At 34.0% G+C, this 14,711-nt stretch overlaps 1 protein-coding gene across 2 annotated transcripts in view; it reads right to left on the bottom strand.

Annotated features, from left to right (window-relative positions):
- Positions 1–14,711, bottom strand: part of LOC118191813 (cytochrome P450 18a1-like) — a 62,700-nt gene that overhangs the window by 5,664 nt on the left and 42,325 nt on the right. For both annotated transcript variants that reach the window (XM_085816515.1, XM_085816511.1), the window contains exons 3-7: positions 14,339–14,445; positions 8,203–8,504; positions 6,930–7,045; positions 5,167–5,422; positions 1,463–1,653 (exon numbers count right to left, since the gene is read on the bottom strand). In XM_085816515.1, the coding sequence (XP_085672641.1) occupies positions 1,463–1,653; positions 5,167–5,422; positions 6,930–7,045; positions 8,203–8,504; positions 14,339–14,445 (972 nt within the window). The remainder of the gene's footprint in view (positions 1–1,462; positions 1,654–5,166; positions 5,423–6,929; positions 7,046–8,202; positions 8,505–14,338; positions 14,446–14,711) is intronic.

Consider the following 14,711-nt stretch of genomic DNA (forward strand, 5'->3'; position numbering starts at 1 on the left):
GACACCAAGAGAGATTCTAAACACCTTTAAACATGCAAACGAGTCGCATGTTCAATTTGCATCGCGATTGACCGCAAAATTTGAATACTACTGTCAGGTTAGGGAGACAGAAAAGGGTTTTAAAAAGTTATTTGATTTAATTGTTGCAGATAAATTGTATAAAACTTTGGATTTCAAAACGAAAGAATACATAGGTGTTCGCGAGGGGAGAACATGGTTTAATCCAACACAGTTAGGGCGAGAATGGGATTTATATTTTTCATCCCGAGGAAAATCATTGTCTGAAATACATAACCCTAAAGTTCAGTCTAATGAATCGAAAGTACCAAGTGTTCAAAACCAAAGTATTAAGAATGACTTATTCCGTCGTAGCAAACCTAAAAGTAAACCGGATGTCATTTCGTCGACGCGAGAGAGATCATGTTACGTCTGCGGGAGCAAGGGGTGAAAATTTTCATTTCGCTAGGGATTGCGTGAAACGTAAAAAAAGCGAATCGCATAAAGAAACAGAAAGAAAAAACAAAACAAGTGTTAATAGCGTCAGTTTTATTCTCAAGTTGCAATATGCTGATATTTTCGTAGAAAATAAAAAAATAAAAGCACTTATCGATTCAGGCGCTGAAGTTCCGGTCATAAATTCATCATTCATTCAAATAAAGACACCGCTGAACGGTCAAATAATACTTAGCTCATGTTTTGACGAAGAAAAAGAGGCAGATATCGCTAGAGTAGGATTATCTTTAAATAGCAATTCACCAAGGTTAGAAATCATTGTTGCAGTCGTAAATAAATTATCTGTTCCTTTAATTTTAACACCAAACATTTATTCTCAACTTCTAAAAGTAAGTCGGGAAGAAAAGCATGAAGCAACTTCCACTTCGGCAGACCACATGAAGCTTTGGTCTGATGACATCGCAACTTGAGATCATTTTGCAAACTATTTTTCAAATGTTTCTTTTCTTTTCTTTTTTTTTTTTTTTTTTGGTATTTTGTGTTTTACAGATGTATTCAAGTGTTCGGAGGTCCTCACCTGTCGATGGCCGAGCGTGTGGGAATCTTTTCTTCTATAAACCTCACATTAAATAAATGATTAAACTAAAGATTGTCTAACACAGAACTTATAAATTAGATTAACTACAAGCAAAAAAGTTCAGAAATAAGATTGTATTTGTTTAGATTTTAATTATCAGGATTAAAATCGAGCGACGTAGGAGAGAAAAAAGATGTAAAAAACAAGGTACTGAACGCTTCAATGAATCTGAAAATTGAGAAAAAGCTTTATAAGACGTAAATATGAAGAAAATTTTAAATAAACAGAAATGATTATTTTGGAAATTAAAAAAATTACACCAAAGATTGAACGTTAAGTAAATCAGAGTGGCAGTATCCCTCAGTATTTTAAAATAATTTCAATTTCAGTGCTTACACAAAAGGTATTTAAATAAATGTAGAAAATGCATACCAATAGAAAAAGGAATAAAGTATTCAGGCTTAATAACTTTTTTTCCATCTTCACTCAAAAATCTTTCAGGTCGGAAGACGTCAGTATCGTTTCCCCAGAGTTTCTTATCATGATGAACTGCATATATGACTGCAAGAACACGAGAATGTTTTGGGATGAAATAACCATTCAATTCCGTATCCTTCAGTGTGCTGCAAAATATATGCATGGAAAGTAAAATTCGCTTAATTACAAATTCGGCACAAATTATAAATGTAAGAGTACAAATGAATTAGAATGAAATATAGCGGCATTCACACCTCCGAAAATGATACCAAACTACTTCAAATTCATTTACTCAAATGTTTTTAAGTAGAATAAAAATTTAGTTCAGCTTAATATTGTATTGCTGCAAGTTTACAGAATTTTCTTCATTCTCTGTCGTTGTTGATGTTTTTTGCTCGTCTACAGCAGTCTACAATTAAACATTCCCTGTTTCTTCTTGCCGTGTATAAATTATATAATGGTTTAAAAAACATAAGAAATATATAGAAATTTAGAACATTAGATTTTTGGAGAAAATTTTGATTTATAACTGAGATTCATTATAATAATGGCTGTATTGCTTAGTATTGCAGGCCCACCAGCGGCCGAGCGGTAAAGTCGCTGAACATTAGTAGTTCGGTCTGAGGATCGAATCTCGCGAACGGGCTGGCTGCATGGGCGCTTTCGTGGTTTTCCTCATGTGTAACGTGTATACGAGACAGTTTCCCTTAGAAGTTCCTCCACGAAGGCATCTCTCCCCTTAGGCAGATAGCCTTAGTGTGCTTTGCCATATTTAAATAAGCCAAACAAAACTTAATATTGCATTTCCCATCCTGCAGAAATAAAAATATATTTCTGATTCGGAGAGAAATTTAAGAAATAACTATTATAATAGCAGCTTTCATAAAAGTTTCAATGCCGGTATTTTTTAAATTTCACTTTTTATACAAAGATTTTGATTAATTTATTGTAAGATATGCAAGCATTCTGAGTTCTTACGCTTTAACAATAAATACATTAACTTACAATTTAAATGCCTCAGAATACAGTTTAATAGAATCTCAGGGAACCTCACAAAAATAACCTCAGAGAAGAGTTTACCAATTAAAAATATAGCAATTGTTGTTATTGTTGCTACTAATATAGCTTGTCTGAATCCTTGCGACGATGAATTCGTGGGCTTAATCGGGTCAAGCCTACGAAATTCATCGCGGCAAGGAGTCAAGACTGCGCCTATCGTTTGCAAGAACCTTGAGCACCATACAGGTGACAACACCACTTCGCACAGTTTTGCCCCCCAATTTTCAAGGAGAGCGACCTGGGGGGACGGACACCAGGATCTCTAACCCTTTCCCTACCATCAACCTCTCAAGAGGACTTTCAGCTCGCACCATATTTAGATTTCACTTATGCCACTATACACTTACAAACATATATGCCTTTTCCGGAATTCGTATCCGGGTGTTTTGGTGCGGCACCACGTCGCTAAGCACTGTCTCGGGTAGGGCTACATCCGAAAACATCGTGGACGGAAACGTCGCGGAGAAAACAACGCAAGGCGAACCCGTCATGGGACAAAACATCGTGGAAGAAAAGGGATAGCATCGCATTTCTAAAACATGGTGGTAAAAAAAAAATCGCGGTCGAAAATACAGCGCCTCAAAAACTTCGAAGTTTAAAAACATCGTCGTCGAAAGTATCGTGGTAGAAAATAAAGGATCTACTACAAATAATCGCGTGACGATAACATCGCACACATGAATTTTTCAGGATTTAAACCTGAAAACTTCATGCAGTTATTTATCTTTCTTTTCCTGTAACCTCATGCAATTATTTATCTTCCTTTTTCTGATCATTTTAAGACTGCATTTTTCATGAAAAATTATTAGTAAATCTTTATCAAAATATTAATTTATTAATGACCTTTATTAATTAGTTGTGTGAATTTAAAATTCTATTAAGTGCTATAAGTTGCATTAATTTTGTACTGTCAAATTTTAAATGCTTCCTTCTTACTTTTTCAGCAAAAATTTATTATTTCTTTCAAAAATATGAAATATAAAAATATCCCTCTTTCCTTCTTACTCTTCCAAATCACTATGTAAATATGCATTTACAACTTTCAAAACCTGAAAAATGCATGTTTGCCTTTTTGCTTTCTTTTCTCCAACGATGTACTACAAAGTTTTCGCCTTGCGTTGTTTTCTCCGCGTTGTCGTCCGTGATGCTTTTGCCGTGATGTTTTGGCGGACACTTACGGGTAGGCGACAAAAATATAACAATTAAAAACAAAAAATACTATATTTCTCTATTTAAATAAAGGTTAAAAAAATAATATCTTACATTGCGAATTTATAAACTAAAATTTTATTGTGAATAATATCAAAACTCAAAAAATTCAGTTTTAAAAACTCCGACGTTTGTTTCTGCATGACACAAACAAAAGAAAAGCAAAATATTAAAAATCTAAATTATCATTTGAACAAAATAAGAAAGATACAGAAAAGGGCTTTTAATCTATACATCAATAAAAATTTCTGTCGATTAGATTTTTATTATCCATACATTATAAAGTGGGCCCACCAGCGGCCTAGCCGTAACGTCGCTGAACAATAGTAGTTCGGTCGGAGGTTCGAATCCCGCGAACGGGCTAGTTACACGTAAAATGATAATATTAGCTCATAAATACTATCATTATATACGCAACTGTAACGATCTACCATTTTAAACATAAAAATATAAATTATTTACGACTTCAGAACTCAATAACTATGTTTGCCTTTCAATACACTTTGTTCCTTATAAAATATAGTTTTTGTTCAGCGAATCTGTTTTGATACCTACCGATACCGGTGTTAAATGGTAAATTTGATAACTAAACGTATCTTTCATTTTTTTCCTATTAATAAATGTAGTTTCCCATGTTTCTGGATCTAATGTCCCAAATAAAATTCTTGTAATCCTCTCAAGAAATTGCTTTTTTAATTTCGATGATACTGTACTGAATATAAGTTGATGTTTTTACTAATTGACAATGTGTATGATCCTTCTTTTATTTCCGATAATTTAGCTTTATGTTACTCTATATAGTTAATAATTTAAATGTGATTTTATTTGGACCAATTGAAACAAGTATTACATGAATATCGTAAAAGGAATAAGTTTATAAACAATATATAAAAATCGATGGCGAATTTTCTGATTTGTACGTACTTTATAATGGTGTTTGTGTGTATTTAATTATGGCAAAGAACATTAGGGCTATATGCCTAAGGGGAGGGATGTCTTCGTGGAGGACTTTCTAAGGGAAACTGGCTCGTATACACGTTACACATGGTAAAACCACGAAAACACCCATGCAGCCAGCCCGTTCGCGGGATTCGAACCTCGGACCGAACTACCAGTGTTCAGCGACTTTACCGCTCGGCCGCTGGTGGGCGCCCATGAAAATCATGGACAAGACAGCAACAACAAGGCTCAGTCATGCTTTGTTCTTTACTGCTTTTAAGTTGCTTTCAATAAAGAAAGACTTAACTAAATTTATAACAGCTTATGAGAGTTTAGTATTACCTAATATGTATTACTATATCAGATACTCCTTAATATTCATATGAGTTATTATATATTTCTTTCTTTCTTGTTACTTATTTTTAAAAAACTGAAAAGTGAAGGAAACTTACAGTCTCATTAAATTCATAGGTACAACTGTTTTCAATCTACTCATCTCCAGAATAACAGCCTCTGTGTAGGGCATCTGCAGATGGTCCGCTCTAGTTGGGAATCGTTCTCTTCCAATGACATCGTCGATTTCCTTTTGAACTTTCGTCTGCACTTCTGGAAAAGCAGCACATAATACCAATGTCCACTCAACTGACACACGTACTGTATCGCTTCCGGCACCGAAGAACGCTCTTGACAAATCCGTTAAAACCTCCTCTGAATAACAAAAATTTTTAAATTGTAACATGTTTCTGCAAGTTCCTCTTCTGCATTAATTACGAAAAGCGCAGGAATATGCAGCTTTTACGGCATAACATATTATGAAAAGAACAAGGTAAGCAGGAGACCGAATACGTTATTTATGAAAGATACAAATTTTATTTTGCAGCTTTATAAATAATAATTGACTATTAACTTGAAATTCATTTTAAAGAAAAATGCTTAAGCAGTTTCGAAGGGCTGCATCTGATTGCTTCTTGAAAAGTCTGAACCCTTTCATGGATGATCAGACATGATTAAAAAAATAAATGCCTGACTCTTAAACTCGATATTCAATGGCATTTTTAACCTACGGTTTTTGTTAAACCGCTTTTCTGTTTTAGGAAATTTTGTTAGATTTCACTATAATTTATGATATCGGTATCTGAAGCTACAAAACTGAGAAAATGCAATGCTATTCTTTAGTGGGTAAAGGTTAAAAAGTACGGAAATACTGTAATTCGTTTTGTGATCCTTTCCTATTTCAAAACATTTCCCTTTCTTTTATAAAAAAAAACAAAAAATATGAGGGTCGCGCTATTTTTTCACTCTTTTTACCTTTATTAGCCCAAAGGGGCATTAGACCCGAGGGCTGTTAATCTCAAAACGGCATTTTGCATCGTTTCACTTTCTGCGTTGGTTCACTTTTCAAACTGTTGCCACAAAATATTATTACCATGTATTATATTTAAAGAAACTAATTAATGAATAATCTGCAGGAATGCAGGAATGTTTCTCGCACCTTGAAAAAACAACGGTACCAAGAGTCGTCAAATTTTGAACAACGCAGTTCTCCAACCGAATATGGGCACTTGGAAACCCGAATGTTGTATTTCGGATTTGTTTTATTATCTATTTCACATTTTCTAAAACTTCAACGAATTTTTGGTTAACAAATTCAGCGATTTCAAGGCGAGCAACAGCAACACTGTACGAAAAAAAAATGTTCTTATCTCCAGCGCTCGAGACTGTGTATCGGAAATTATAAAGATATGCTGTTTCGCTGTTTCTAAATATTTTGTGATATTACTGTTAAATTGAATTTTATGTGGTTTAAAAGCGAATAACATGATATTTAAAAATAAAGGTAACACAGAAAACAAAACGTTAAAAAAACGCCCTTTTGGGTATAATATAAAAATCTGAAAGCTTCCAAATTTTCTTTTTTTAACTGACCCTTTTTTTTTTTTTTTTTAGTAAAGATTTTGCAGCTTCTAATGAAACAGAGTTCAAAGCTTTTGACTAAACTGTTCAACTTAAATATCTTGATGCTTTCCATTACAATTATATAAAATTCCTTCAAAAATGCTACCAGTTTCATGAATATGCATTGTGACAACATAATATGGACAATTAAACGGAATTTCGCAAAATGAGCTCATTTAAAAATGGATGTAAAACAGAGTATAATTTGAAAAGGGAATGAGAGATTAAGAGAAGTAATATTTGGAAAGATGAGACATACTTGTGAAAGAAGTATCAGGATCATCTGCCTTTTTCTTAATCTCTAATAAATAACCATCCATAAAATCACGGATGTTATTTGGATCCAAAGTCTTTTCGTGCTCCTCCAATTCTTTTCTAAAAATTTAGCATAATTAGATATGTTGATATTGATTACTATAAAAAGAAATGCATTAACGAATCTCTAATATTACTTCATTAATACATTATTTACTTACTGTATTATTCACCATTTATCTTTCTTTCTATAAGACATAAATTTTAGCTCTTATTTTGCTCTTTCATCATGACAGATAGCTAACTCGATATTCTACTTTACCATTATGCAGAATTTTTTCTTTTCTTTTTATTTTATTTTATTTATGAAATTTAGAATATTAGGTCTACCACATATTTTCATTCAAATACCATATATCTTTCAGTTTTATTCCTATATTACTAAAGTTTCTTATAGTTACAATTTTGTTTATTTATCTCATTGTTTCAACTATATATATATATATATATATATATATATATATAAAATATATGATGGCTTTGCTCTACGTAGGCAACCTCTAATTAACTTTCCGCAATTTAGGATCTCCCTCCCCAGACTTGTACCTTCAAGAACATTCTAGCCTATTACGTTAGTATAAATAGCTAGTATGAATAATGAATGCGCGCCGTTTTGCGAATAGAAGCTTCCCTCTCCCTGTGCTGTTAAAACCTACGCTGCTGCTCCCACCTTCCTTTCCTCTATGACGCAATATATTTAAAGTAATCTTATTTAGTAAGGAAAATTGATCTGTTTCTGAAATTGAAATAAAGATATGGGATAGGAAAAAGTGAAATCTTGTGTCTTCTTTGGATACCGCCTTAACACTCTGCTACAGAAATTCCTGGAATTTGATGCCAAGCCTCGTCTTTCATGTGCCACGACTGCCGTATCAATACGCACACACACACACACACATATATATATATACACAAAGAGTTGAAAATTAAATTTGAGGGAACGAAGAAAATTTTTAAAAAGTTGCAAACAATATTTTGCAGTACACACATAAAATTCAAAGTTGACCCGAATGATACAAAAGAATGTAAATAACGCGATTTAAGCTAGAACACATTTGTGTGTCATCGAAAACATCCATATACACATTGGCAATAAAATAATAATCAGGCAATGAATTAAATCTGGTAATGAAAAGTGAAAAAACGCTCATTCTTTACTCATTACTCATTCTTTTTAAAAATTAATTTGTTTCCTCTATTTAACATTATTCACATACCTAACAAATGCTTTCATTTCCAAGAGACATCTCGATAGTTTTGCTTTGTTGCCAATGTTAAAGAATGACACGAAAGTTCTGATCCAAGGGAAAAACATCTGCCAGGAAAGCGCACCAGCCAGTCGGCCGACTTCGTTTATTAGCTTATCCAGTTTTTGCCTCTTAGGATCGTCAGGCTTGAGTCTTTTACCGAATATAAGTGATGTAATGTTGTTTGACATACTTGGGGCTAACAACTCTGCAATTTTAATAGGAGATCCATGGTAGTCTTCCATGCGCTGAAGCAGTTCTAAGATCTCTTCCTACAGGAGAGTAATATTCATTAAATTTTTCTTTTTAAATAGCTACAAATTGGGAGTGTTCAAATATTTTGCTATATATTTGCATATATTTATGTATAACTACTAACTTCATGTTTTATCTCTTATTAATTCATTACTGCATTATTTATTTAGGATTCTATTTTCTTTACTTCTCCTACCCAGACCGTCTATTTCTATAAATTGTCATTGTATGTCGATGGGTCACTGAGCTAAAATATTTAGAGAACATTCTGCAGCAAATTATCAACATTTGGAAGACCAGTTAATTTTTACTTTTCAGTCTTATTTACTATAAATAATATATAAGCAAACTACACCGCAAATTAATTTTGTTTTGATATCGGCTGAGCTAAATTTTCACACTTTCTACAGTGTATATTAAATTTTCTCCACTTTTTGTTAGAATGAAGGAAAATAAACCTGTCTTTGTTCATTGAAAAAAAAAATTATTATTCGATGGCTGTAAAACAGGCATGCCAAACTTGCTACCACAGTGAAACCCTCGTTTCACCTCGAGAAAATAATAAGTATATAATTACAATATATTAATCCAAAATGGGAATTCCACTGGATATTGAAGCATTATATACATTACTGGGTATTAAAAGGACTCTGAACATGGTCTCTTTACAAAATTATTTTCTCAACGGATGTTGAGAATGGAATGGCAGATGAAATTAAAAGTACATTCGACTCTAAATTAAAGATTCGTTGAGGTGAGGATCGCCGAAAATTACAAAGGCTTTCCTGAGGTATTCCAGCAGCAAATTTGAATGCTTGGTAGTACGTATTACAGTGAACAACTTTTCTCATTTAACTGAAAACGAACAAGTCCCTGGAGAGGTGTAAGTCAACAACCTTCATGTGAACTTTATTCTGAAAACTGCTAGCGCGAGCAGCGTATCTCCAACCATCCATCTAAACGCTGGTTGCAGGAAAAAAAATACCAGGTGCCAGAAAAGAATCCGTTCCTTCAGTTTTTTAAAGAACTACAGTAATGGGTAAGTCTTTATGCATTTATTCACTCAAAGTATATCATAAAATATGAAAATGTCTTATTTTCTTACGCCTTTTTGTATTCCCGCATTATTGTACGCATTAACCATTTAGCTCATTTAAAATACTCTGTTTGACATGCCTGCTGTAAATTAACTAACTGAGCGGATTACGTGTTTTATGAGATTTCATTCTTTGCTAGGTCACATCATGGAAAACTACGTTTAGTTATACTCTCGGAATCAGTAATATTTGTAATAATAATTAGAAGTCAATTCGTAGTTCATGAGATTACGATTGATAAATTCAACGTTATCGGAATGTTGGGGTTCCTTGCATGTCCTCAACGCAATTTTACCACTATTTAGAGAGGTATACGTTTATAATTATATTATATATTGTATACAATCAAAATACTTGAAGAAAATACTTATTTATTTTAATTCTGATATTATAAATGGTATTATTATCTTTTTTAGCAAAATTTATGAAATGAAGCTATGTTTAATGCTTGATTTTAAGTAATATTTTTGTTAAAAGACCTTTTCGATGTTTCAGCAAAGTTTTACATGAAAAAGATAAAGAGATCCTTCATTACATTTTAAACTGACAGTCATAAAGCTGTCTTAGGTTAAATATATATGGCAAAGTCTACCAAGGTTAGCTCTTTAAGAGACAGACTGCATTCGTGAGGACTTTGTAAGGGAATTCACTCTTTTTCACATTGTACATGGAGAAAATTGCAAAAACCAACCATGCAGGTGGTTTGCCTGGGTTCGAGCCTGCCATAAACTACCTACATTCAGCAGTCTTTAGTGGCTGGACCTCTGGTGGGGCGCATATACAGCATTTGTATTTCTTTATTTAGATACAGAAAAAGTTTGTAGTTTCACAAACGTTTTTGAAAAAATTATGCAATGCTAAACATTTGCAAATTTAACTTCCACTCAGAAAACATACTAAGTATTAAGAACTAAAAAAATGCTTTTACTTAAAATGTTCAATCCAATTTTTAGTAAGATACTATTTTATTAATTGCCTATTACTTTGTGAAGGCTTTGCAACGGGTTACAGTTCCTCTGTCTAAACCTCACCAAAGTCGCTGTGGCTGACACAGTTAGCACAAGAAAGTGCGTTATGACCTAAATTCCATTTGAACAAAAAGCTGTTTAAACCTTTTTACGATTTCTGTTACTTCAGACATAGCGGTAATTCGCTTCACGGCTGTTAGTGTTTTGGGACTAATCAGCAATTACAGATGAATTAATACGACATGATTTACGCCCGAACAAATTACGAATCATGTCGCAAGACAAAGCAATATTTAGTCTGCCCTTCGCACTATTATAAGCTCCATTTGCACCAAAAAGTCCCATGGAAGGCGTCAGAATAATTGTAAATACGGTGCGAACGTCCATGAAACCAGCAACTATTTTTGACGGCAGAGCTTCGGTAGTGACCTTTTTGGAGCAATTAGAGACTTTATCTTACCCAGTTCCAGATATACAGAAGATCACTATAGCAAAAATTTCCACAGTCGACAGGAAATCGAGACGAATAAGAGCAGAGCTCAGAAGAGCAAATTACTAATTGAAGATCCAGGAAATCAACGGCCGACAAGTAAACGGTCAATGGCAGGAATTTGTGCAGGAAAGAATGGACGAGTATCGCCGAGGCAAAATATAAGTGAACTTTATTTTCTTTAAGCTTAGCTTTCCATTTTAGTTATAAATTTACCTTAAGACTTTTAATTTCTAGTATAAACATGATACTGTGATTTTAGTCCAAAAGATATTTCAGCACATTTGAGAATTAGATATTGATAACTCTGGGCCTTGTGATGTAATGTGCAAATTGAGTTATTTTTTAATGTAAAATGAAGTTTAAATTTTTTCATGAAGTATGTTTGTTAACTGTTTTGTAAAATTTAACTGTTTGGATGCTGTGTATGATAAACTTAAATTACAAGCTAGTAAGTGATAATGATGAATTTAAACAGAAGATAGCTTAGTGAATGTAAGTAGCCAAAAGTAAGGCCAACGCGAAGGTTTTCATGCAAGTCAAGCTTAGGACATTTGAGTACAACCTTAAAATAACGTGTTCGCTGACATCTAGTGTGTCTAAATTATTAACATGTAGGATTTCAGGTAAGAGATAGTTTATGGAAAACTTTGGATCTGCACACATAACAATGCTGGAGAGCAAGGGTGTGGAACTGATTGTAGAGAATGTGCAGTGTGTAAGAAAGATTTTCATGAAATGGAAATAGCAAGATGAAACGTATGAATATTAAAGATTGTTTGATAAAATATTGTCCTTCCCGATGCCTGGAAGGAGACGTGATTCAAAATGAAAACAATGATGACATGAAGTTCTGTATCTGAAAATTGAAACTTCTGTAACATTTTAATTTAGCTTTAGACTTTTAAACTCGTGTTTTGTAAACGTCGGCTTGTGAGGTTCAGAATTTAAAATCTTAGCAAGGTCGTTAAAGGCCTTCATTGCGATCACTTAAGTTCTGGTGGGGGGAAATATAGGATTAGTAATTGAAACTAACCAATTATTATAATTTGGATCTGTGCTTTAATTTCTCCTTTGCGTTTTACACACTATAATGTAAATGAGGTAGCTAGTATTGAAACTGAGGGTTCTGAGTTTCAAGACAGAACTCTTAGCATCGTCCAAGGAAATGTCTTTTCAGCCTCCAAAAACATTACTGCAGGAGTGCTTAAGGTTCCTATCTTGCACCCATTCTCTACCATTAAGTAATCGATTTTTCCAAGGATAAAATGGATCATAACTGTCTGTTAGCTTGGCTGATGATACGTTGGTAGCCTTGAACTCTATCCAGCCAAATAACGACATTGCCAAACTCCAGGATTTTGATTTAGATATTAAGGACTGTTGCAAAAAATGAAGAATCAGTATAAACATCTCGAAGCCTAAGTTCCTGCTGTTAAGGGGGTAAAAGATTCGGGAAACAGCACTGAATAACCTCCAGTTATTTAGGGAAACTGTGAACCGTGTAAATAATGTAAGTTATCTAGGAGTTATCATTAATCAAACGCTCACGTGGATCTGTCATATTAAGCACGTCTTAGGTTGGCACGCCTGTGATATCGCCAACCAGCAATCTGTACTCCTAGGAAATTATTCTGGATTGTCTCTCAACAAAAATAGAAGGATATATTTATGCATTATAAGGCCAGTTCTAGGCTACGCAAGGCCTAGGCTGGTTCTAGGCTGGGCGTCAGCCTCAAAGGCAAACTTCCACAACCTTTAAGTAGTGCAGAATAAGATTCTGAGAAGAACTGTAAATGCTCATTACCTTGTAGAGACATTAGGCAGTTTTTGGAAGCAGGCAAGATAAAAAACATGCAACGCCTTCCTCGGGAATCGAACCACGGACCTCTGGAATAGGCGCCCAGCCTGCAAACCACCACACCACGAAGGCATGCCAAGAAGGCGGGAAAAATGCCTTATAACCTGATTAGAAACAAGCACATCTACGATGACTTGAAAATCGAGCCTATAATGGACCACATTACTAAATGAGTATTTCTTCGTAACTGGACTTAACTGTGTTACTGCAAAATTTTCAGAAATTCTTAGTTACCAAATCATTCCCGATGATAATTTCATCAGACTATTCTTTACTCAGATGCTTAAAGACTACAATTTCTCAACCTACCTTTGATTTGCCGACATTTGCTTGTTTTTCAGCGTGGCGTACCTTTTGTCTTTCGTTGTTTTCCATTTGATTGGCACAGAGACATTAGTACAGAGACAATGCCCCCCTTTTACCTCACTTTCATGACCGTTCTTAGAATTTTACCTACCAGCTCGTCAAACCCATGTGTCCTCAGAGGCTTAATTTTGTTATCTAGCTTATTGAGGCTCTTTCGGAGTTCACATAAAAAACTTATAAACCGTATCCGTTGCCGCGTTGAGGTAGAGCCTGTTCTGGCTTCGTATGCGCGCTACATATTAGTTTCTATTAATTCTGATAGTTGTAATTATTCGGCCATGTGTTTTATCTCAGCCGACGCTTTCCTTTTGACGTACTGGTAGAAATAGTGAAGCAACTTAGAATAATATTTAATTGCGCAATCTTTAATTACTGTTCCAAATTTAACTTAAATTTGACTGTTCTGTTTAGTTGCTTCACCACGACTGGTATCGTTAGCACAAGAAAGTGTGGTTGCGTTCTCAATTCTGTTTGAATGAAAAAGGTTATTTAAAGCTTTTCACAACTTTGTAGTTGCTTCAGATATAACTATAATTCAGTTCACGCCTTTTAGAGGTTCTGCACTAATCAACATTACCAGATCAAATAAAACCCGACAGAGCTTTACAGCTATGATATCGTCATGAGTCATGTAGGGACATTATATATATTCCCTTTTTGGTTTGAAATATTTGCTTGTTTACTTTTCTTTAATAATTTAGCTATCATTCTGATGAGTGGAAGTTATGAAAACAAATAGCAGAGTAAGTGTTTTCATAAATATAAATAATAAATGTTGGGCATTAATACAGTTTTGTATGAGGAGATCCAAACTACCTGGTACCTCATAGAGTTAGTTTCAGGAATATGTAGCTTGGTGTAGCGCATACTTCAACTATGTTTCACATGCAATAACATTTACTTGTGTTAAAAGTTAAAAATAGGAAATTTCTTAAGACTTTGAAATAGGAAATCAAATTTCACCCGAAAACAATCATATTAACAGTAGGGAAACATTTCTTTCTAATAGTGAGAACAACTGAATCGTAAAACGTAGTAGAATTAATCGCTGTAAAGTAACAAACTTTACTTTTATGTGTTCCTCCATGCGCGTTTTACCGAAGCCAAGATCACGAAACATGTGTAAGGAGAATCTTCTTTGCTCTTTCCATGGCATGCCCAAAATAGCTCCGGTACCTGAAATAAAAATCAAAAGACATCACAGTGCATTAAATATGCATATAGAAATAAATAATTATTATACTTTTCTAAAAGATTTAAAATATTTCTCAGAGTACGTGTAACACATCGTACGTAATGGGGCTAAAATCTTCTTCCCCTTTCATAGAACTTTGATACAATGTCCTCTAGTACGGAAAACAGCTTCACTATAACGCGAAACAAATTTATTTACAATGCAGTGAAATATTTTGAGCCACAACATGCGTGTTGCATGGGGCTAA

This window comes from Stegodyphus dumicola, chromosome 1, assembly GCF_044657685.1.
Source record: "Stegodyphus dumicola isolate Sdum_Otavi_A_Nest chromosome 1, ASM4465768v1".
In the NCBI taxonomy this organism is placed as follows: domain Eukaryota; kingdom Metazoa; phylum Arthropoda; class Arachnida; order Araneae; family Eresidae; genus Stegodyphus; species Stegodyphus dumicola.